Genomic DNA, 24915 nt, shown 5'->3' with positions numbered 1-24915 from the left:
ACAGCTTGGCACTACTGCCCAGTGCACAAATGCAGTGACACTTAGGACAGTGTTTCAAGTGCCACAAACACTGCTTCACAGCAGCATTTGTTAGTGTTTTCAGCAGTGTGATCACATGTGAAAACGGTGTTCTTCAAATCACCATCAGGGCACAGTGGAGGATGGCTAGGTTATAGAATTACGCAGCATCATGTTTACTATTCAGTGATGCTATAGCAATGCAAAAATAACACGATAGCCACTGATATTACCAGACAGTATTTCTTATAGGGGAACAAGTCATTAGAAAGTTTAAAATGAAACAACTTATTCCAGCAGAATTTCTTTTTAAAAATTGAGAAATTCAGATGAAGCTGTAACCAGAGCAAGTTTTTGAGTTTTTCTTTGCTCTTGATGAATCAAAATACTTTTGCCAATATTTAGTTAACTTCTCAAGGATTCAATGCCAAGTTTGAAATGACTGAAGAATTAGCTCCTCCCTCCCCTTTTCTTATGGTGCTTGGGTTGAAACCCAAGGCCTAGCACATCCTAGGTCAGTGTTCTCGACCACCAAGCTGCACCTCAACCCAAAGAATCAGCTTCTATACATACATCTTATATATAAGATATCTTATATCTACATATAAGATAACTTACATGCAAGAAGTGGAAAAAACATTAATTCAGTAACACCTCAAAGTAGAATCTGCTGGGGCCAGGGATTTAGCTCAGTGGTGCTGATGCCTGCCCCGCAACCGAAAGGTCCCGAGTTTGATCCCTGGTTATCAAAAAAAAAAAAGTAGAATCTGCTAAGATGGATGCAACTAATATGCGTGGAGTGAAAGTGTCCTAAGGTCCTGTTACTACTCGCCAGCAGGCCCTCTGCTGTAACTACCTGAATGTATCTGGTGTTACTGATCCAGTGGCATCAAGAATGAACGTCATTTGCTGTCAAGGACTTTACCACCACTCCCATGGACGGTCAGGTAGTGCAGCTGAGTAACCTCACTGGCCCTACCACACAGCAGCTCAAGGGCTTAGAAAACTTAAGTTTTATTGTTATCTTTTGAGTTCAGGGCCAAGACTGAAGTTTTTCTTACTGTGAAAAATACAATCACTATTATTGAACACTTAATAGCTTTGGAAATCAGTTTTTGTTGCAGGCTTGATGATCCTTCATAGTGAACTGAATCTAAAATTACAAAACAGTACTTATATGCAAACATACAGAAAAAATAATTTCTTGAAATTATTGCTTGAAAATAATTGCTTGAATCACAAATAACATCAAACTGCTTATACACTTCTCATACTGTTCAAAGGAGCAGGCGACAACCATGTTCCCACATATACTGACAGCATATAGTTTCCAACAGGGTATTTCAGAACTCAATACACGTACAAAGGAAAATTCCTTATTTCAAAATCCAATTAGGTGCAACTAAGATTCCACCTAACTCTCAATTAGAAACGATTAATCTGCAACACAATAACTCACTTAAAGGCAAAGAAAGAGAACAAGGGAAGAATTTAACAGAACTGTACAAATGCTTTCCAGATCAGTGTTTAAAACCATGCTCATGCCTGGATACCAGTATTTGGCAGTACCTACCTATTTGAAGAGACATTTTCAAAGGTCACATAAAACCTAACATTCACACTTGCAATTTTGACAACAGTGAACTACTTCCTCACTTTGAACCCCAATTAACCAAGGTGAAAACTCCCTCAAAGGGAATCTATCCTTGTTACTAGACCTGTATTAGAAAAAAAAAACTATACTCAATTATTACTGTACTTTGAATTTTATTAATAAAATTTGTGGAAAGGTTTTACATACCCATGTACTCATGTTGCCTCTTTGCCCCAAAGCCTAAATACAAACTCTAGCATTTACAGCAAGTCTTTCACACCTTGAGCTCAAGGGCAAAGGGTTAGATCAGAGAGGAGCAGAGGCAGGAACATTCAAATACGGACACCCAGACAGGGTGGGCAAGGCCAGTACTCCAGTGTGCCTCTGACTGGCTCTGCTTAACCCACTTCCACCTACTCATCTGCTTTCTAGCTTCCCAGATTTTGCTGTGTGCTCATGTGTTATTTTTGTCTTGGCCTATGGTTACTAAACATTTGTTCTATCAATAAGAAGAGGTCCACGGCTGACTAAGGCAGCCAGCCAAGTGGCTCATGGCTTTCGGGCACAAAGACCTTAAGAGCTGTGCATCACAGCTCTGCCACTTTCTACTTACGGGACCTTAAGCACTTACTCATCTTTAAATTGGGGGTAATATTAACACCTCATGCTTGCTACATAACTAACTGCTTTTATTCCCACTGCAATTCTTGAAAGGGGCTAGGGGGGTGAAACTCAAACTTGGACCAGAGAAGTTTCAAATATTCCTCCATAAACTAGCTTTGGTAAGCTATTACGGCAGAATGAAAAGCATGTGTTCCAGTGGAGTGTGAGGGCACATGCCTATCATCCCAGCTACTCAAGAGGCCATGGTCAGCATGGACGACCAAATAGTTTTAAAAGAGCTAGGGATGTGGCTCAGTAGCAGAGCACTTGCCTAGACTGCATGAGACCCTGGGTTCAATCCTCCGTACCACAAAAATAAGCTGTGTATCCTTCAAAATCCAAAATTCTCTGGAACTCACTATAGATAAAATTAAAGTGGTAAAACAAACATTTTGTTGAAAACCTTTTCAGTGAATTGGCTTTCAAACCTTGAAAACCATAAAAATGTTTGCTCCCCAAATGCAAAGGAATAAAAAAAAATTTCAAGAAAAACACATTTACTATGTTCATCCCACACTTTCATTTTTAAAAAATTTTGTAGACTGCGTAGACTTTTGGGGGTTTTTTTTTGGTACCGGGGATCGAACTCGGGTCCTTGCACTTGCGCAGCAGGCAGCGAAACCACTGAGCTAAATCCCCGGTGACTTTTGGGTTTTTAACCAGTGTTAAAAATACAGCTTTGAGACCCATCCAAACTACTGAGCCAGTCTCCATGGGATAGATCAGAAATCTCATTTTAATAAACTTCACAAGTGATTCAGAAGTCTTTATATCTTGAGCTACTACAAACCACTAGACCCTGTAACCCAATCACCTCAAAGGGCAGACTGAGGAACTCAAGAGGTACCAATATGCAGGGCACACAGAGACAAGTGCTCAGAGGCACACCCAGAAATATGCACTTCTTCATACATTTTGTCATATTTCCAATGGATCCTTTATTTTCAAAAATTCTGAACTTTAAAAAAAGGTACTTATAATCATTGGTTCATTCATTCAACAAGCATTTATTAACATCTAGAATGTGCTAGGAACTTTTCTAGGTACTTGGGATACAGCAGGGAACAAAAGAATTCCCTACATTACATTCTAGTGAAACATGTTCTGCTCTTGCAGCAAGGTAAGTGGTTAAAAACTGAATGGACAAATACCACAACCTCAGCAAATCAAGAGCCCCCAGTCTGGCAGATGTTCACTGTTATTTTTCAATTTGTATCTTTCTGCATCCTAAAAATAGCTGGTGCCTGCCCTTTGGCAGAATGGGAAACAGATGTAAGGAGACAGAGCTGGTCTGAGATTAAGTTCTTGAGAGTATTTTAACATACAAGGAGTGATTTTTAAAAAAGGTTTACATTTAAAAATGAATCACAGTAACACACAACCATTAATCCCCTCAATACTGCCCTCCCCCAACTTCAAATGCACTTACCTCATCATTCTTAACACTTTCTGAAGCAGTTCTGGAAGTTTTATGAAAAGTGTGTTGTTATGGCTATCTTGATGTCCTGAATCAATTCAAAACATTTACTTTTCAAAACATTTACTTTTCATGGTCACTTTGATTTCACATGTTGCCAGATTCGGGGAATAAGGATATACCATAACATTTTTGAGTCTGTCTTCCTGCTGGGATGGCACTCAGCAGGGGCATTCATGTATCACACCTTGTAAAGACATGGAAGAGGACTTCCAGAACTGCTTCAGAAAGTGGCAAGAACAATGGGATACGTATCTGAATCAGGGAGGTATATTTTGAGAGGAATCGACATCTTTTACTGCAATAAATTCTTTAACAATTTGCACATTCACTGTATGTTTTGATTGCTCCTTGTACAAGTGATTGTGCTCTGTAAGGCACATCTTACTTTGACTTCGACATTTCTCTATAAAGTCCCCAACTTACAACATTCAAGTGGTAAACTTTCACAGGTGTACAGTATATGACTGACTTTATCAGATACAAAGGAATCCGACTTACCAATGTTCTCCCAGAGGTTTCCAATCAGACCTCCGGAGGTCTGATCTACCCCATGGGACTTAAGGTACTCCCTTTTCTCCCCAGCTAACTATATGCTGAAGAGGGACTGAGTCTTACACCTACTGTGTTCCCAGCACCCAGGTCAAGAGCCTGGAAAGATAATGACTCCATTTGTTGATTGCTTCCATGGCATGAGTGCAATGATTCATAAAGGTGTGTGCCCTTAACGTATAATGCTGATGCTACAAATACTGAGGCAAGGCAGAAAGTAGTTACCATCTGCTTACGTGAATTTAGGACTATAAATATATCTTCAAAATGGAAAGGTTTCACCTTACATATGGGATGAAAACCTGCATACCCATGACTTAGAAAAGTTTATTTTCAAAAGTAATTGCTACTTTAAAAAATTCTTAGTGATTTTTAACTACCGACATAGTGAATTTTGCATGTTTCACCCATTCCACATAACCTAGAAGTTGGATTGCTCATCCTAATTCAACTATCTGTGATGCATGGTAAAGGTACTCTAGCCACTGACTGGGGGCTACATGCCAGAAATAAGGTCTGAGTCCATCAAAATAGTATCATCAAAATAATCAGAAATTGCACTGCTAACCATTTCTAAAACAGCTAAAAGCAATGGCAATTATAGGAATCTGGTTTTACGTACTCACAAGCAGTGGTAATCCCCTCTATAAAATGTATAAATCAGGCATGGTGGCACACACCTGTAATTCCAGAAGCCTGGGAGACTGAGACAGAAGCTTCGTAGGGTGGTCAAGACTGGCCTGGACAATTTACAGGACAACTTACTCTATCTATCTAAAAATGAAAACAGAAAGAGCTGGGGAGGTAGCTCAGTTAGCCCTTAGGGTCAAGCTCCAGTAACAGAGAACAATCAACCAATCAAACCTAGTCTAGACCATAATACCCTTCTGGAGTATTTCTAAAGTGTCCACATCCTTCTCTGTTCTCAATTATGAATACAGTTTTTATCCATTCCCTAGGAGTTCAATGTACAGTATACACTGTTCACTTCCCAAAAGATGTAAGTTTTGGAACAGTAATATCTTCTTGATCTCTTTTCTTCCCTAGCTACCATGGAAAGCAGCAGTTCTTTGACTCTGAAAACATGTGACAAAACTACATTGTTTTGGGATAATTGGTTTTTGTGTGTTGAATGTAATTCTAAGAAGTTACCTGAGTTGGATTTTAAAAATTGAGTTTAACATGCTTTCAGTATTAGAGCTTTTAGAAAAAAATCTTTCTCTTCACCAAGAAAATGTTTCTAAATAAATCACAAGGATTGAAACATAAATCTGTAAAGTTTACTATCATGGAAATGCTGACATTTTACAAAGAAATTGAAGCTCAGACAGAGTAACAAACCTAAAGTCTTGAACAGAGCTGCAATTGTTCTTGTCCCTGTACTACAACAGAAAGTACATTCAGGATTTATATCTTTCAACAATACACAAAGGTCTGTGCCCCTCTCTTCAGCTGTACCTGGAACAGAAATGTTTCAGGCCTAGGAATATTTGCATAGACTTTATTGGTTGAACACACCAAATGCAAAAAAAAAAATTTTTTTGGCACCAGGGATCGAACTCAGGACTTTGCACTTGCGAGACAGGTGTGGAGCCACTGAGCTAAATCTCTGGCCTCAGAATCCAAAATTCTTTTTTTTTTTTTTTTTGGTACCAGGGATCAACTCGGAACCTTGGGCTTCCAAGGCAGGCAGCAGCACCACTGAGCTAGATCCTCGGCCCCAGAATCCAAAATTCTGAGTTGTCACGTCAGCACTCAAAACATTTACATTTTCGTATATGTGCTGCCGAAGCAAGCACCAAAACATTTACATTTTAGAACATTCAGACTTCAGATTTCTGAATTAGGGATACCCAACTTATATTTTATTTACAAGTTAAATCTTTTGTTCTGTTTCAAAAGACTAAATTCATGAACTTATTTAATCCAGTAACTAATTAGGACAGCACCTGCTTCACTTTTAGGGACAACCTCTTTTCCAGTTCATTACAAGGTAAGGTACATTTATTGAGGTGTACCTTTAACATCTAGCTTCCAAGATGAAAAACAAAACAAAACTAAACACCACTGTAGTAGTTTCCATTTCCAACTAGACTGATAGAGCTATCCTGTCCTGGATATCACCTTCTAAACTGGGACCACTTTGTTAGTGCGACATACCCAGAAAGAACACAAAAGTTCTTGAGCACTGGAAATTGGCACTTAAACTAGTCTAATCCCAAGAACATGGCAGAACAGAATAAATGAAATTCAGAATCATCTATAAAAATAAGTGAAGGGCTTATTAAGGGGGAGAACCCAGAAGTTATTATAATTTATAGAAATTTATTCTTTAAAAATACTTTCACGTACACTTCAAAATTATTTTGTTTGAGGGGAACAAGATTATCCTAGTCAATGTTAGTTTAGAACATAAGTGACGTGTAACAACACATTTTGGAAATAACTAGCAAAAGAAAAATGCACGTTTATACTTATGTAAGAGATATGTAAGATCTCAGATTAAATGGAACCACATTAGAGTAATGTAAATCAAAACCTGTGATTTTCTGATTTCTCCATTACTGTAATCTGTAACACTGCAAAAATGAGTTACCCCCATTTGCAAATCATAATTGGCCAAGAAAAAGGGAAATTCTATCAGAAAAGTGATAAATCTGAATCATGATACAATATGCATCCTCTTTTATTTTAATGTTTAACATACTGTAGCAATTCTACCAATAAAAAAAGTTACTATTTCAGTAAAGAGTACTTTTATGGGGGGAAAAAAGCTGAGCTTCTTGTCTAGAAAAATCCTTTCATTATCTTACATTACCTAATACAGCAAAAAGCCTTTAAAAATGCATTAGTAAAGATTCAATTTGCATGGGAAATTCACTTCCCACAATATGGCTAATCATCTTTTTCACTGAATGATTTTAAATGGCAGAATCCTCCTTCAGAACAGAAAAATATAGCATCTTCAATAGAATCTCAAGACATAGTTATATTTACAGGACACTATCTATAATCAGAAATCACCAAGAAGGAAAAAAACTATCATTTCATTGTCCTTTTCCTCTGCAGTCAAGTATAACTACAAAAACTAAGGAGATCCAGGAAACAATGAAACATGTTCTAGATGAAGTAAGTTTCCCAGAACAAACAATTCTCATAAAATAGGTTTTTTTTTTTCTTTTCCCCCTGAGAATCAAGTTAATGTATCACTGGATTACAATCGAGGCAAAGACAAGAGCTCTAAATCCTCTATCATGTCAAGATCAAAATCATGTAAATACTCTGCTTTAAAAAGCTAAAATGGTGCTCGCTTTGGCAGCACATATACTAAAAATCTAAAATGTACAAATGAAGAAAACATAAGTAGCAAGGCATGGTGCTTCACGCAGAAATTTGTATTTGGTAAAATATACAAGAAGTGATATTTGGGAAAAAATTTATTGCTCTTGATGGAATATAGCACCACTTTTAAGAATAAAAGATAGTTAAGATTAACCATCTTTTAATTAACAATATGCATTTATAAGAAAAGTATTTAAATTAGTTCTGGAAAAAGGTAGTAAGTTTGAGGACATTTTTGTATTCTGTGTTTTAAATGTGTTACCCACTTTTCTTCATTAAATAATCAGCAATTTATTTCAGTAAAGTAACTTACACCAGATTTGCTATTGTCATTCTGATTACCACTCAACAAATACAAAATCAAGGGACTAAAAATTTTTTTCTTTATAAAACAAGTTAGAACATTATAAAGTATTTTCTTATGCCAAAAACATTTCAGGTAATTATTGCTTAAATATACAGTGATTAAATCTGTGAAATTTTCCAAATCACAATTGAGAAAATTTCTTTAGTATGCTAACATTTTTCCTAAGAGAGAGAAATACCTAAGGGATGTGTGAATATTGCCTACCCACTGTGGAAAAGAGCCCAATATCCCCCTGAATAATTTTTAGACTAATGTCACCATGGTGATTCAGGATTTAGAAACAAGGAAACGACATGATTACACACATGCTATACAAAGCCAGCCAGATGATTTATAATTTGCAGCCAGCACTTTACTCAGTCCTTAGAAAGCAGAATTTTAAGTAAATTTCCTTATTTTAAAAGAAAAAGTCTGAACAGATAAATTGCTATGCAGAAGTACAGTACAAAGGTATTTTTTTTTAAAACGCAATCTTCTATAAGAAGTAAACTGTAAAAGCCAATCTAACATCAACAGGGATTTCCTCTGAGACAGACTTTATCCATCAGTTGTTCTTTGTTCTTCAGTTACCTGAAATAATCAGAATTACTATACTGGTAACCTTCATAGTAAAATGTGATACTTTCATATTTAAAGTAGCTTGACTTTCTTACAACAACTACTTTAGGAGTGGCATTTCTAACAATTTTACCCAATGTATGCATCAGTCATATCTGGAAGCAGGCACAAGAATTCTAATAAAATCTGTGAAGATTAAGAGTACTATGCAAGTAATAATGCAGCATGATCTGTACCCTGGGGGGTGGGATGGGGAGATTAAAAAACCCTATGAACGAAAGGAACTACAGGTATTTATAGTTGACATAGAAAAAGAAAAGAGAATCTCATACTTTCATCAGACATTTTTAAAAAGAAAAATGTCTTGATTTTGTTTCCAACTTACAGTCATTCTTTACCTATATATATTGATTGGGGTGATGCAGAAAGCCACAAATGAGAAAAGGGCACTAAGGTTTTAATAAGGGGAACAAAGTGTTGTTTTCACCAGTATAGATTCACATTACAGTACACCAATATTGACAGCATTCTCTTGTCTATTTTTGGTACAGAAGATAGTATCTCTCTACATAACCTTGTAAGGCTTCAGTAACTAAAATGTAAAACAAACAAAACACCCCTCGAAAAAACAAAACAAAAACCCAGCCTATTAGTTTACATTTTATTTTAAAAATTCTGAAAGACACTGCAACTTCTAAACTTTTAGTAGTGCTACTCATATACAACCATCTGGTCAAGAACCCAGTAAAAGTGCCCCCTCGAGGAAGCTTTGCAACAGTAGAGTTGTGCAATATGGATGTTTCTGACTACAAGAAAAAATTATACATGGCACATTTTCATTCATATTTTGTAATGTAAAAAGTTACAAACATACCTAATCAAATAAATAATAATAAAAAAAGAATTTGAATGTATTTTGTTTAGTATCCTAAAACCACTACATAGAATAATGGCAACTTTCACTCACAGATTATTTACATGGTAATACCCAGTGTGGGTACACTGCTACAAAACTGAAAACAGAAGGAGTAAACTTGAAATGTTTTCCATAGTAAAGATCTAGCAGCATGACTATCTAATGCTGTTTTATCCCGACTGCTTCAGAAATGTTCCATTTTAGTCTGTGTCTTCATCCAGTTCATAATTGTCTTTATCATAAATATCTTTTACTAGAAGAACCCGTACAAGCATATTTTCCAAGGTGTTTCGGTCCAGTGAAGTAGATGTGTACCACACAGGGCTATCTGTAGAACTAGAGCATTCTGGTTGCAAATAAAAAACATCCATTCTCTGATTAAGATTCTGTGGACTTTGAGGGAAAGGAGAGAAGGTCAATTTCATGAAATACATTTAAAATCCCCCCACAACTCTATTTTCTTTCAAGAATATTTTTGAAGCTTTTTTGGGGGGGGTACCGGGAATTGAACTCAGGACGACCTTGTGCTTGCAAGGCAGGTGGGAGAACCACTGAGCTAAATCCCCGGCTCTTTCAAGAATAATTCAGGCCCAGTGATCACATTATGTGGCCAGATCCTTTGCCTCGTTGTTTACGTTAAATATTGTCATTAAAATATTCTGAAAATTATTTTTGTTATGAAAGAGTATTTCTCTATTGCAATTTAGACTCTATTTCGCTAAATGCAAGACCCTACTAACAGACATACCATTATTTTAATGGTGTCAATTATAATTTGAAGATGCATCAATTTAAACATGCATCCTCACTGTCAGGGTTAGTGAAATGTGAAAAATGACAATATATAAAATAAAAACCCTTACACCATTACACAATAGAAAAAATTTACAATATCCAAAACAGTTGAGATAGGAATTTCCATCTAACAAAGTTACTACTACTGGAAGACCCCAAGACTGTCACAGCCAAACACAGCTTCCTTAAATCATGATAAGAAATACTACCAACTTATTGGTGACATTTCCATTTTTAGGAGCTCTTAAAAATCATGCCCAGGGCGCCAGGGATTTAGCTCAGTGGCTCTGCTGTCTGCCTCGCAAGAGCAAGGTCCAGAGTTCGATCTCTGTTATCAAGAAAAAAAAATCATTCCCAGAACCTAACTGTGATTTTATACAGTTTTTCACAAAAGGAGTTGCAGTTTATCTTCATCTGAAAATCAGAGTGCTTACTTAAAACAATGGACAAAAATAAAATAGAGCATTTTAAATACATGCTGATTAGACTAGGAAAACAGCAGTGGCATAACTTAAAAGTATAGTACTTTCAGAACACTACTGTATTTTTTAGAACTCTGTAAAGAACTATTTTCTCTTAAATGTAATCATATCCTACACTATCTTTTCAACAGGAGGCGGCAGAGGAGAGCTAGCCACCAGTCTGTGTAAAGTTTTAGTGTAACACAGCCACATGCCACAAATGTGTACATAGCATTTGACTGTTTTCTAGCTCTAACAGCAGAATTGAGTAGGTTCAATAGGGATTCAAGAGCTCAAGCCTCAAATATTTATCTGACCCTTTACCGAAAAGTTTGTGCTCTTCCTTTGTATAATCACTGGAACAGCTATAATTTAAAAGATGATAGCAGCAATAACTTCTTCAGTAGAGAGTGATTTCTTAAAACATGAATTCTGCTGCTTCCCAAGCACAAGGACCCAAGTTCGATCCCCGGTACAAAAGAAAAAACACAACATGAATTCTGAAGTATGATGTATGAGCTGGGTATTTCATAATAATAGGACTAAAAAGTTAACTAAGTGGATTTGGAAATAAGCAAGGAGAGAGAGAAATCTAAAGAATCAGAGTGAAATGGTATTTATTGGTAGTGTTAAAGTCAACCAATTTACATGACCATTTGAAAAAGTAACTATCATTAATGCTTACCTTTTAGACAAGTAACACTCATACATTTTCACAGGGCATCTAGAAGGATTGGCTGTGTTTTCAACTTGTTCAAATACTGGCTCATCATCTTCATGTTTTCTTTTTCCAGCAGTAATTTTATCTTAGAAAATAAAAATTAAATAAACCTCCTAAAACCAACCTTGAAGAAAAATAGTACTCTTTACTTCTAGCATCTGTTTTAGCAAAATCAAACTACATGCCCTTCAACACTGTATGAATCCTCTGGCTTCTAGTAAAGCACAATTTTTCAAACAAAAGAAACAGACATTAGAAGATATAATTTTTCTTGTTTTATAAAAGTGATAATCCTTAGGTTCTTCACAAGTGACAAGGGGTGAGGTGGGGGGGGGGGGGGGGAGCTTTGCTAAATCAAGGTTTGAACATCCCCACCACAGAAAAACCTCAAAATAAAAATCAGGTAGGGCTAGGGATTTAGCTCAGTGGCACCACACCTGCCTTGCACGCACAAGGTCCTGAGTTCGATCCCCAGTACCGGGGGTGGGGAATCAGGTACATTACCTTCGTTATCTGTTCCACATAAGGAAGATACTTGGTATCGAAGACAGGCTTTGTTTTCCATTGTTAAAGGATTTTTTTTCCAATGCCTAAACACAGTGCCAAAGGAAAGTCTTAAGTGTTGTTCCACTGTTTTTAGGCCAAAATACTTAGTGTTAAAGTAGAACAGGGTATTCAAAAGAGCTACTGGAGAGTGTGATCCTAGTTGTTTTATCCTCCAGAGATAATCTTCTTCAACTCGAGAGAATATTGACCCTTAAACAAAGAGAACTACTTTAAAATAATTATAAAAAAAGTTTTTACTTAACCACCTAGAAATAAAATTATTTTAAAACAAATATATGCCAGTCCTCTTTTCATCACCAGGTCAACTGGAATGAATGTTAGAATTACTTGTGTAGCTTTTAATAAAATAAAGGCTAAGAAACATATCAGACTATGGAACTATCATTTCTAGAATGAGGAACTGGTTGTGTGCTTCTGTCCTTCAGCAGGACAAGCAGATAATGGTCAGAAAAGAATTAAAACCTGTAGAATTCCTTAAAAAAAAAAAAAAGTGATTTCCATACACACACACACACGCACACAGAGTTTCTTCATATATCTGAACCAGTGGTTTAAGAGAGTTACATCATAATCTCTATTGTAGGACTTAAAGACATAAACATCCAGTTTTGTACTCCAGAGAAAGTTATACATCTTATGAAATTCATTATAAATACTTATTTATTGACCATATCCATTTCTAGTCCAACAAGAAGAAATGAACAGATGAGCTCCCAAGTTAGTACTCTAAAAAACTAATTTAAATTATTTTCTAATTCTTTTAAATACACTTTCTGGAAAAATAATCTCAACACAAAGTTAGCAACATTATTTAAAATAGCATTACCATCTGGAAGTATGCTTGGTTGCCAACTTCGGAGTATTTTATTCAATTCTTGCTCAAACATCTGGTATCCTGGATCAATAAATATGTTGTCCTTTCGATTACTACCACACAAATACTACAAGAAAAAGAAAGTCTTTAAGGAAAACCAGTTAATTACAAACAGTGAATAAATTACAATTCATATTTCTTAGAAAAAAAGCTTTATGTCTAAGAAAAGCTCAAGCACAGTAACAAAATGAGATTAATGGCTTCACATATACACCTAATGAATCACAAAGAATCATAAACTGTCAATTAATGTGTTGCTTAAACATTCAAAGCTAAACTGCACACCCCAGAATATAAAAACTGGATAAGAATCTTCAGCCTATCACATATGACTCTAGTGTTTATTAGTTCATAGAGAAAGATGCAGATTTTAAAGGTTTGCCATCACTGCTCTAAACCAAGACCAGCAAACAGATTCTTTGTGTTATATCCAGCCCACTACCTACTTCTGTAAATAAAGTTTCCTGGAAATACAGATGCTGGTTCATTTACAGAGTCCTGCTGTCTTTATGTCAACCCCTTACTATCTCTGATAAAGGCTGGTTTGTTGATAAAATGGTACACTTGAATGTTGGCTGCAGTCAGAACCATGGTCTGTAAAGCCTGAAACACTTACCATCAGGTCTTTTATAAAGTTTTTTCATCCCTGGTCTAGACATACTAATTAAAACAGATATTATTTCATTGGATTAAAAAAACAAGACCCAATGATAAACTGCACACAAAAATCCTTTCAAATAAAAAGATACATGAAGAATAAAAGGAAAAATATACCGTTTATACATGAACCTGAGACTACAAATGGCATCATTTGAGTTATCTAATGTTACCTCCATTAGTCAGAAGGCATAATGGCTGGCATTATTCCAAAAGAATAGAAAAACATAGCAACAAGTGCCTTTCAAATAGGATGACAGTTGACTGATAAAAGCCTGGGAATTAATGGAGTGACAATGCCAAATCCTTCCTTTGCTTCTGGTTGGTCAGCAGGAATTCTAAAAATATTATTTTCTAAACTATGTGTATCATTATTGCACTGACTGGTTAAAATATTATAATTCAATCTATTTAATGGGACTATACATTTTCGTAAAGTAAGGCTCCTAGATTTTTTAAGATGCAAACTTAGTTATACATTATATAAAACAATCTCAAAAGTAAAATCCCTAAGTTTAGAATAGCAAATTTGTATCTTTTGTTCTTACCATAAAACAACAAAAATAATAATGAGGGAGGCCGGGGATTTAGCTCAGTGGTGCCACCACCTGCCTCGCAAGTGCAAGGGCCTGAGTTCGATCCCCAGTACCAAAAAAAAAGTAGTAATAATGAGGGAAATGATCCTGAGATAATATTTTTATCTGTGAACCCAACAAGAAAGCAAAAATAATTCCAATGCACATTTAGAATCTTAGCAACAAGTCAAAAACTACTAAGCTCCCAACTCAGCTCTACTAAAAGTGATATGCCAACACTTGGTCCTTCTGAAAAGGTTTCTCTGGCTAATCCATGACAAATTAGTAATCTCCTGCTCATTTTTACAGAATATATTTTATTAGTCCTTGTTGTAGTCTCAGAAGCAATAACATTATTTTGCTGTAATTTTCCATTAAAGGCAGTCCCAACTTATAAACACCCTATCCCCCACCCAAGTCCCTTACATTGAATGGGAACCTACAGAAGCAAAGGAAGCCAAAGGAGCAGCTGGAAAGGACAGCAGCAGCTCATAGTTATAATAAACCCCAGAAAAAAATCTCTTGATAGGACTGTTTGAACAGCAGTTATTTTATTTTTGATTTTTTGAGACAGCATCTCACTGTGTAGTTCAGACTGGCCTTGAACTCATTTTGTAGCCCAGGCTGGCTAAGAACTTGTAGAAATCCTTAACAGCAATAATTTTAATAAAATATGTTCAGAGCTGGAGATACAGTTTAGTGGCAGAGCACTTGCCTCGCACACGCGAGGGACTAGGACTGATCCTTAGCTTAGCATCAAAAAAAAGAGGAAAACAAAAAACAGAATGTTTTCACTTATACAATTACTTTAACTAGTAAGTATTCCTTTTTGGTGTGTGGAGCTAGAAATTGAATCCAGGAGTCTGAGCACGTTAGTCTATCTGAACTATATCCCCAACACTTTTTGAGACAGGGACTCACTAACTGCCCAGGTTGTCCTCAAACTTGAGATCTTCCTCCTTCAGCCTCCCAAGTAGCTGGAATAACAAGCACTTGGCATGGTGCCCAGCTAGACAAGTGATTTTAAATATTCTAATGGTCATAAAAAAAAAAAAGAAACAGGAATATTGAGTATTTTACTTAACACAATATATCCAAAATGTTATTTCTTTTTTAAATTTTTTTTCAAAATGTTATTTCAACATTTTAAAAATATGAGTTCTGTGAAATCTTGTATGCTTTTTACAACTTTAAACACTTCTCATTTCAGACTAGTCATATTTCAAGGACCCTAATTCTTATGGATTAAAAATAGTTTGCCCCAGTACCAAAAAAAAAAAAAAATAGTTTGCAGGACAAAGTAGCAAACTGGTAAATAAAAACTTAAATAGAAATTATAATACTGGTATTTAAGAAGAATGAAAGTCTTACAAAACATATTTAATAGGCAGCTAGAAGACCATGGTTTTAGACAGTATGTTCAGACCATTAACATGTTTGTTCAGACATGTATTGTTACCAATACGACAGATATGTATTGTCAAAGAATGTTTGGGGAGCTAAAGGAGGAAACATAGTATTTAAATATATATTTAAAAAATTATAAAATTAAATGTTGGGAATATAAAATGTTCATAATCTGAGTATATCTAGAACATTTTATTCGTCTCTAAAATCAGTTGTCTTATTAAATGTTATCTGAATAAAGCTTTATTAAAAATGAAAATTCATTATTAATTTGGCTACAAATTAATAGTTCTACACAATCTACACAATCAATAATGTTCTAGCCTTTGGCTAGCTATATCCCAGAAAAGTATTGAGTGTGATCTTTAAAACTACCAAAAATCTGGACTGATGACATAGGTCAGTTGGTAAAATTCTTGCCTAGTATGCTCAAGGCTCTGGTCCATCTCTGGCACCAAACACACAAATATAGTAATATTGAAGGGGGATGGGAGCAAGCCTTTTTTTTTTCCCAGTACCGGGATTGAACTCTGGACCTTGCGCTTGCAAGGCAGGTGGCGGCACCACTGAGCTAAATCCCCAGCCCGACAAGCAAGACTTTTGTATGTTTAACTCTAGATAAAAGATGAAGATTAAATATTCATCAAGGAATGTTTCTGTTAAGGCTATCTATTGTATCCCCCATTACCACAAAACTCTCCACCCTCCAGCCAATGAGTTCTTTTTCCAAGCAGTTCCTTGGAAAACTGTTCCATTGTATAGATTCTTCTTTTATTGGGTGCCATTGTTCTTCCTTCAACTTTTATATCTAGTAAATTTCTACATGTTCTTCAAAACTCAATTATAAGCTAGGCATTATGGCACATGCCAGTAAACCCAGAACTCTGAGACTGAGGCAGGAAGCTCTTAAGCTCCAGAACAGCCTGGGCAATTCAGAGACTTAGGAAGATTCTGTCTCAAAAAGGCCTTAGGTAACTCAATGAAAAGCCCCTGGGTTGAATCCCTAGTGTGTGTGTGGGGGGGGACACAACACATTATGTGTTACATTTTTATATATTTTCATATCATATTATTTCAATTATACATTCTGGCAGAATTTACTTGTCTCAATTCTGTGCTACTAATATATCAAACTGCTATCAGATTCAAATTTATGAGATATAACTGGGGAAAGCCACTTTATTTCCTCATCAGAAAATGATAAAAGGTTATTAAGAGATTAAATGACATCTCCAACACTTAACACAGTGCATGGAAAGCAATAAGCAGTCAACAAACATAATAAGCTATTAACATGCTTATCTCAATTTCCAAAGCCCATTCCAACATCCAGTGTCCAGTAAATTGGTATTTAACTAATGTCTGAAGAATGAACCACTCAAAGAAGGATTAGCAAAACCACCTGATCCATTATTTTTTGCTTAAAAAAATAAGCAAAGTCTTAAGGTCCTGTGAATACACAAAGTTGAACTTAAGAAGTCATTAAAAAAAAGTCATATAAGTCAATTTGTTATGTATTTTTAAAACTTAGGAAGTGGAGTTTACATTTTTAAAAAAATCCTATTTATAAAAGACTTGACATGTAAAAAATAAAAATCTTGGGAAAAATGTGGGGAAATCACATAGGGTTCTAGAATACACAGGGAACTTCTCACAAAATCAACAGGATAAACAAATTATTAGATAAAGGAGTAATTCACAGAAAAGCAAATGCAAAGGAGCAATAAACAAAAGATCCTCAACTCTTACAAAAGCAACATTGTGGTATCTCTGAAAAATTTTTTTTTTCTCTGAAAATTTTTAAAAATACATTTTTCTTATGATTCAGTGATATGCTTTCTTTTTTAGGAATCATTTTTCAGAAATAAACGCACCAGTTCTTTAAGAAATAACTATTTACTCTTGTATACATTCACAAGATTTAGCCCTTATAACTAACAACATTAATCTTTCAACAGACCTATTAGGTCTGGAATGATAGTGTACACCTGTACTCCCAGCACTCTGGAGTCTGAAGCAAGAGGATTGCAAATTCAAGCCCAGCCTGGGAAACTTGGCAAGATCCGGTTTCAAAAATAATTTTAAAAGGGCTAGAATGTAGTTCAGTGCAAAGGCCCTGGGTTCAATTCCCAGTATGGCAAGAACAACAAAAACTTCCACTTTAAAATTATCTTATTTCTCTCATTAGATATAAACAAAATGACAGAAAAGATTTAACAGTTTATTCTGTATACATTCTTAAAGTAACACGAAACAGGACTTATTTCTGTAAAAAGAGTTTTCAATTAATTTTAACCCTTCAATGCATAGTATTCCATTTTTGGAACACCTACAGCAACAGAACACAGTAGAATTTTTTTCTTCAAATTCTTGTTCCTTGAATTTTTCTAAGTAACATACAAATTTCATGCAAAAATTCAAAAAAATTGCAATAAGTTAAAGCTGCTTGTAAACATCACTGGTGCAAATAAATCAAGTCTGCACAAATGTGTCAGAGAACAAATAGTGCAGTTTTTAAAAACTGTGGTCAACATATAAGTTTGTCATCTGAATTATTTTTAAGCATACAGTTCAGCAATAAATCAATTTTTTTGAGTAAACATTAGTACATTTTGAAACCTACTGAACTGAGCATAATGGCAGAGTAAGAAGGATGGCTAAGTCAACACCACCCTGGGCACCAGAGACAGAGAGAGGCCTTGTCTCAAAGTTTTAAAAGGGACAGGGATGATATTTCAATAAGCACTTGCCTAACATGCCTAAGGCCATACATTAGAACTTGGGGAAAAAACAACCCCACCAGAAGCACAAAACCCAAGCAACCAACCAACCCAAAAAATTTGCTAAAAAAAGAAATTCTGACATATGCTACAATATGGATGAACCTTGAGAACATCATGCTAAGTGAAATAAGTCAGACACAAAAGGAAAAATACAGGGGCCAGGGATTTAGCTCAGTGGCTTCGCTGCCTGCTGTGCAAGCGCAGGGACCTGAGTTCGATCCCTGACAGCAAAAAAAAAAAAAAAGGAAAAATACTGTGTGATTTCACTTACATGAAGTGTCTACAGAGGTCCTATTTATAGAAACAGTAGAATAATGGTTGCAGGGGGCTCGTGGAAAAGGAAAGAAGTAATTGTTAATGGATAGACTTTAAGTTCTGCTAAAATAAGGGAGTTCTACAGATGGACGGTGGTGATGGCACAGCAATGTGAATATACTTAATGCCACTGAATTATACACTTAAAAATAGTAAAAATGATAAATTTCATTTTATATGTATTTTACCACAGTAACAAAAATTGTGAGTAAAGAACCTTTCAAAAGATACAAACAGGGCTGGGGATTTAGCTCAGTAGTTCCACCTCCTGCCTCACAAAAGCAAGGTCCCAAGTTCAATCCTTTGTACCCAAAATTAAATAAAAATAAAAGATACAAATAATCCATAATCATTTATTATAAAACTTAGTTCTCAAATCTCTACATAGAGTTCTAATAAAAAGCAATCCAGCCACGGATTTAGCTCAGTGGTTACGCCACCTGCCTCTCAAGCACAAGGGCCCGAGTTCAATCCCTGGTACCAAAAAAAAAAAAAAAGCAATCCAGACACTTAACTTCCTCTGACAGAGTTTTCCTTTATGTAAGTCAAGAAAACTACAACATACAAAAATTTGTGAAATTAAGTAAATTATTTTTAACAAAAAATTTATAACTTTAAAGGCTTTCCTAAGAAAAGAAAGTTCTAAAGTCAATGATCTAAGCTTCAATCGAAGAAACTAGGGGTGGGAGAGAGAAGCAAATTAAGAAAGGACATAACAAAGATCAAAGATCAAAAAAGAGAAACCAAATATAATGGATATACCTTTAGCTAAACAACATCCAAACAAACTGTAGTCCTAGCCCAAGTGGGCCTATCCCACCAACTACCTGTTTTTCGTTGCTACTGTTTAATAGCCATTGAGCTAAGATGTTTTGTTTACATTTATGATTGGTTTTACTTAAAGTAGTTATCTAAGCAGGTACACAAAATCCTAGAATTTTGCCTCTTGGTTTGCTAAAGCCTAAATTATTTATTATATTGCTCTTTAATTTATATCTTCTTTTTTTTTTTTGGTACCTGAGATCAAACTCGGGACCCTGCTCTTGAGAGGCAGGTGGTGGCACCACTGAGCTAAATCTCTGGCCCTGCCCTTTAATTTATTATATTGTTCTCTAAGAAAAAGTTTGCTGAATCCTGAGCTGGACTGTTCAAAAAAGAGAAAGAATTTACTAACATCAGCCATGGAAGTATGATCACATCCTACAGTCATTAAAAAAAATAATAAGGGAAGGTTATCAACTTATGCTGAAAAATTTGACAAAACACAAATGTTTTGAAAGACAAAACTACCAAAATGACCCAAGAAACAAAAGAAAAACAAAAACAGGCCTAGATCAGCTGAAGTAATTGACTTGGTGATTTAAAATCACCCTCAGAACCCCCATCAATCAATCCCAGGCCCATATGGCTAGTGAAATTCATGAAACATTTAAGAGAAAATACCAATTCTCACAAATTCCTTCTCAAAATAGGAGGAGCATTTCCCAACTCATTTTATGAGGCCAGTTTTACCCCATAACCAAAACCAGATAAAGACAAGAAAATTATGGAATTATTATCCTTCATGATTATCTACAAAAGATTATCTACAATATGTTAGCAGATCAATCTGGCAATATGTAAAAAGAATATATCATCATCAAGTGAAGTTTATCCCATGAATTCAAGATTGATTTAATGTGATTTATGAAATAAAAAATAAAAATACTGTCTCCAAAGATAAAGAATAAAGAATAAGCAAAATTCAATAACCATTTATTATAAAAGTTCTCAGCAAAATAGTAAAAAAAAATTCTCAATTAACTAACAATAGAAAAGAACATCTTCAACCAGATAAGAGAAGCTACAAAAAACGAACAACAACAAAAAAATAACCCGATAGATGGTAATATACTCAACAGAGTATAATACACACTTAATGAAGATGGAAGACTTCCCTACCAAGACTAGAAACAAAGAACTGTTCTGGGGACATGGAAAACAGGGTATTTTAAATAATGTAACAAAGCAAGAAAAATAAAATGACATGGAGACTGGACAAAAGTAAAGCTGTTTTATTCACAGACAGTGAGATGTAAATAAAAAATTCTAAGAAAAAAAACCTATCAGAACTAAAAGCCAGTACAGAATAGAAGATGAATACATAAAAATCAAATGCATCTCTATACTATTTGGTAATATCAACGGAAATAGCTTAAGCAGCAAATTTTTTGGGGGGGGTACCGGGAATTGAACTCAAGACCCTGCGCTTGTGAGGCAGGCACACAGCGCCACTGAGGTAAATCCCCGGCCCAGCAATAAATATTTGACTAAAGGTTAAAACATGGGTGGGCCAGAGAAAAATTCCATTTTGTTGCTGTTCTTTAGTCTATTTAAAAAAATTGTATCATCTACATGCTAAGTTTTAAGATTCTTTCCAGCAGGCTTTTATGAATACAATTTTATACAGAATCCCAAAACACAGCAAAAAAGTAATATTGGGTTAAAACAACAAGAAGAGCCTAGAATTCACTCTCTCATTTTCTTGCTGATTAACTTGGCAGAACTGCAGTGCTCTCTACAATAATACTTTACTATTTGATCTGGTCAACAGAATTATCTAAGATTAAAATAAATGTTTTTCTTTTAAGAGAAGAGTAAGATCAAGCTCCTAAGTCGGCTCCTGAGGACATTTGTGTGTAATAAGTAACTTCTTCGGAAACCAGAGGGTTGAGATCAGTGCACCTCCACCTGGTGCAGTGTTTATAAAAGCCATTCCTACTTTTTACACCAGGTGTAACAAAAAAGGAAGGGAGGACACACATACACACACACACAGGTCCACAATCCCTAGGCCAGAACCACTGGGTCAATGTTTTGGAAGTCATGTTTTTGGATTTTTACAGAGGAAATAGAGGGGATGTACATAATTACATAATGCTTGTATATAACAGTCTGGATTGGCACCCTTCCCTTATTGAGAAATATCAACAATTTTATAGTGAATATTCTGTGGATGAATATTAACACTTAAGCGTAATAAATGAAGACTACAACAGCTTCATGACTCAAGATAGGTTTTACTGCCAAATGTATTTTAATAATAAAGTAATGGGGCTGGGGATTTAGCTCAGTGGCACCACACCTGCCTGGCAAGCTCAAGATCCCGAGTTCGATTCCCAGTACCCCCCCATAATAATAATAATAAAGTAATGGGTAAAATCTGATTTTTTTCAAAGATTTAGGGGTTTTAGAATGGTGTTAACTATACCACTGAAGCAAGAGGCTCCATGTGTACATAAAACTAGCAAAGGAGAATAAAATCTGTATTTCTTTGTGGTAGCCCTTGAATACAATGTAATTTATAGCCATAGACTCCAACTCCAATAACATTTACAATATCTTAGGCAAATTTATCAATACTAAATATGGATGAAGTTTACCTAAAACCCCTAAGAATGATCTTTTTTTATGACATGATCCCTCAAAGTTACTAAGTAGTTATATAAGAAACACATCAGATGTCCACAGTAAAACAGACCTTCTATATACAAAGGTAAGACATTTTTCTGTGCAAATGCAGGTCAGTATAGGCCTACAGCCCAATTTGGCTACACAATATACTCCATAATGTGAATTCATTTATCTGCAACACGTAAGGAAGAAATAATGTCATCTCGATTATCATCTATATATGGTGGCAAAAATACAACTGTGTTAGACTGGTTACAAAAGATACATGGGTTCTGAGTTGCCTGTCCATACCCTATTTTCCCACAATTTTTTTGGTTTTAATGCACTGTTTGAAGAACCTGAGACTTTAAGAATACATGTACTGTGTTACAAGTAGAAACACAAAGTAGCTAGGACAATCCTGTATATTATCATGGTACTTCTAAATAGATCAAGTTTTTGTCTTTCTTGGTAAGCCAGTAAGTGGATGAACATTTTTCTTTCCAAGAACTACAATAACTTTTAATCACATTTTATTTGAAAGCAATCAATGAATTACTAACCTCCTGTATTCCAAGGCAAAGATAATAGATGCTATCAGGTGCATAATTCTCTCCATTTGGCCGTCGGATCTCATTGACAAAATGGGCTAACCCATAATTAAGTTCTGATGTGGTGTGAGACAGTAGATCTTCTTTTAATTTTACTGATTTAGCTAAAGAAGATATAAAATAAAAATCAGCAAGTGCTATTAAACTTATGTCTTACTTAAGGTTAAGAAATTTTCTGAAACTGATTATTCTAAGAATTTTGGGTTTTTAATTTTATTAGTGCATGCATTTTACCATCATCTTGGGGAGTTGGTTTAAGAATTGTGAATTAAAATAAAATGCAGTTAGAACTGTTTCAAGCTACACTCAGGTTTTTGTAATTAAAAGGTAGTAATGGGTAACAGAAATCTTCATTTTTGATGGGACTTAGGAAAAACAAAATCAAAACACTTACGAGATTTTAGTTCATCTAATACCAGGAGATCTTCATCAAGTTGCCTAGTTTTGACCCAGTGTTTCCATGCATTTACACCATATGTATATTTGAAAGGAAAGCTGCATTCTGAGTTGTCAGAACTATCATCGTGAGACTGGTATCCTGATATAGCTTTTCTCTTGGCTCCCTATTAGTGAAACATCATTGTAAATTCTTTTTTTTTTAAACCTACAATATTTCATGACTTTATGTAAGCCATCTTTCAACAAAGGCAAATTAGAAAGAAATATATTTATTTGATTTAGAATTGGTTGGTATTTCTGAATTTGACAATAGTTAATTACCAATAACATTTCTTGAAATGCAACTATATTTTGTACAAATCACTTTGTTCAATGAAATCAAAGTAAATTTACTGTTGGGAAAATAGATGAGACAATAAACTAATCATCTATAATAAAAGAATTCTAAATAATAGTGTAAGAAAGAAACTAAAGACCTTTTCAATAAGAAAGGATCATTAAAGATTCCTTTTCACTTTTCTTTTTTAAACGGGGTTGGAGATCAAAACCCCGGGCCTCGTACATGCTAGGCAAATGTTCTACCACTGGGCTACATCCCCAACTCCCCCTTTTATTTTTTTGATGGTACTGTTTGCAGTGCCATCAATTTATCAGTCCAATTTATCATTCCTTCCTTCCTTCCTTCTTTTTTTGGGCCATTTTTCTCTTAAGGCTTTTGGTGTTTTGTCAAAAGACTATGCCTACCAAAAATCGTGAAGACTTAGGCCTGCGTTTTTGTAAGATATTTACATTTTTACTTTTACATTTGAGTCTATGACCCATTTCAAGTTATTATATGCAGTATCGAATAAGAGTTCACCTTCCTATTACAAATACTTTTTTTGGTTTGTTTTTTTTTCTTCTGGGGGAAATTATGAAAGGTGTGTCTCTCTTACGGTGTCTTTTAATTCTGACCTATGTTCAAAATCAGAAACAAAATTGCTGATAGAATAGTAAAATAAAATAGCTTGCTAGAAAATAGTCTTCCATCCTTTATCAAAGAGTTAAGTTTACTTTATTTAGCAATTGATTTCTATTTTAGCTTATCAACAACATAAATTTTAAAAAGAAAACTTAAGAGGCAATAATATTTATCCTCTAGGATGTAACAACTACATCTGAGTCATTTTTATTACTTGGAAATAAATTCCTTTGTCCTTTTAAACTAGAAAACACTAACTTTCCACAATCTCAGGCACACCAAATAACCACTGTATTCTCTGTGCCTATAGAGAGACTGCTATACACAGGTATTAAGTGAATCCAAGAATACCATTAAATTCTGTACCTTTTTTTTAGATCGAGGTCTGGGTTGTTCTTCATATTCTTCTCCAAAAACAGGTGGTAATAAAAATTCATTTTCCATATCAAGCTCTTCAGCAGCTAACAAATCAGAAAAACTCTTATTTTAAATGTAATAGCACAGGTTTACATTACACAAGGAAGCCAAAGAACTAACCACAGAATATAAACAAGCATTTGTATAAGGATAACCTAAGCCAGGCTGGGAAGTGCATCACATGCTTTAGCTGAAATGGCCTGTGAGTTCTCATAAGCCCTGTCCTGACTCCAAAAAATACCATCAACAAATATCAAAATGGAATTTTCATGGAAGTGTGCTATCAGAAAAATTGTTACAACCTGAAACTCAATTATAAGATCTTAAAGGTCACTGTGAAAATCTGTTTCAATCTTTTTCCCAACACATTTTTTTTTTTGGTAATGGGGATTGAACTCGGGTCCTTGCACTTGCAAGGCAGGCAGCAGCACCACTGAGCTAAATCCCCAGCCC

The 24915-nt window shown here is 35.1% G+C and overlaps 1 protein-coding gene across 4 annotated transcripts in view; it reads right to left on the bottom strand.

Annotated features, from left to right (window-relative positions):
• Window positions 1–9011: 9011 nt before the first annotated feature.
• The window catches only part of LOC101711817 (zinc finger MYM-type protein 2), a 111236-nt gene continuing 95332 nt past the window's right edge, over window positions 9012–24915 (bottom strand). For 3 of the 4 annotated variants that reach the window (XM_004854889.4, XM_021236378.2, XM_021236379.2), the window contains 7 exons: window positions 24412–24506; window positions 23080–23248; window positions 22638–22789; window positions 12858–12972; window positions 11969–12220; window positions 11429–11549; window positions 9012–9880 (listed from right to left, as the gene is read on the bottom strand). In XM_004854889.4, coding sequence (XP_004854946.1) covers window positions 9688–9880; window positions 11429–11549; window positions 11969–12220; window positions 12858–12972; window positions 22638–22789; window positions 23080–23248; window positions 24412–24506 — 1097 coding nt within the window. In that variant the 3' untranslated portion in view covers window positions 9012–9687. Of the gene's footprint in view, window positions 9881–11422; window positions 11550–11968; window positions 12221–12857; window positions 12973–22637; window positions 22790–23079; window positions 23249–24411; window positions 24507–24915 lie in introns of those variants that run through there. The other variant, XR_002386190.2, reaches the window with a different exon arrangement.

This window comes from Heterocephalus glaber, unplaced genomic scaffold (assembly GCF_053883595.1).
Source record: "Heterocephalus glaber isolate CG9 unplaced genomic scaffold, H.glaber_assembly_v1.0 deba00001719, whole genome shotgun sequence".
NCBI classification, from domain to species: domain Eukaryota; kingdom Metazoa; phylum Chordata; class Mammalia; order Rodentia; family Bathyergidae; genus Heterocephalus; species Heterocephalus glaber.
Note: the sequence above shows the minus strand (reverse complement) of the source record. Positions and strands in the feature narration are given on the sequence as shown.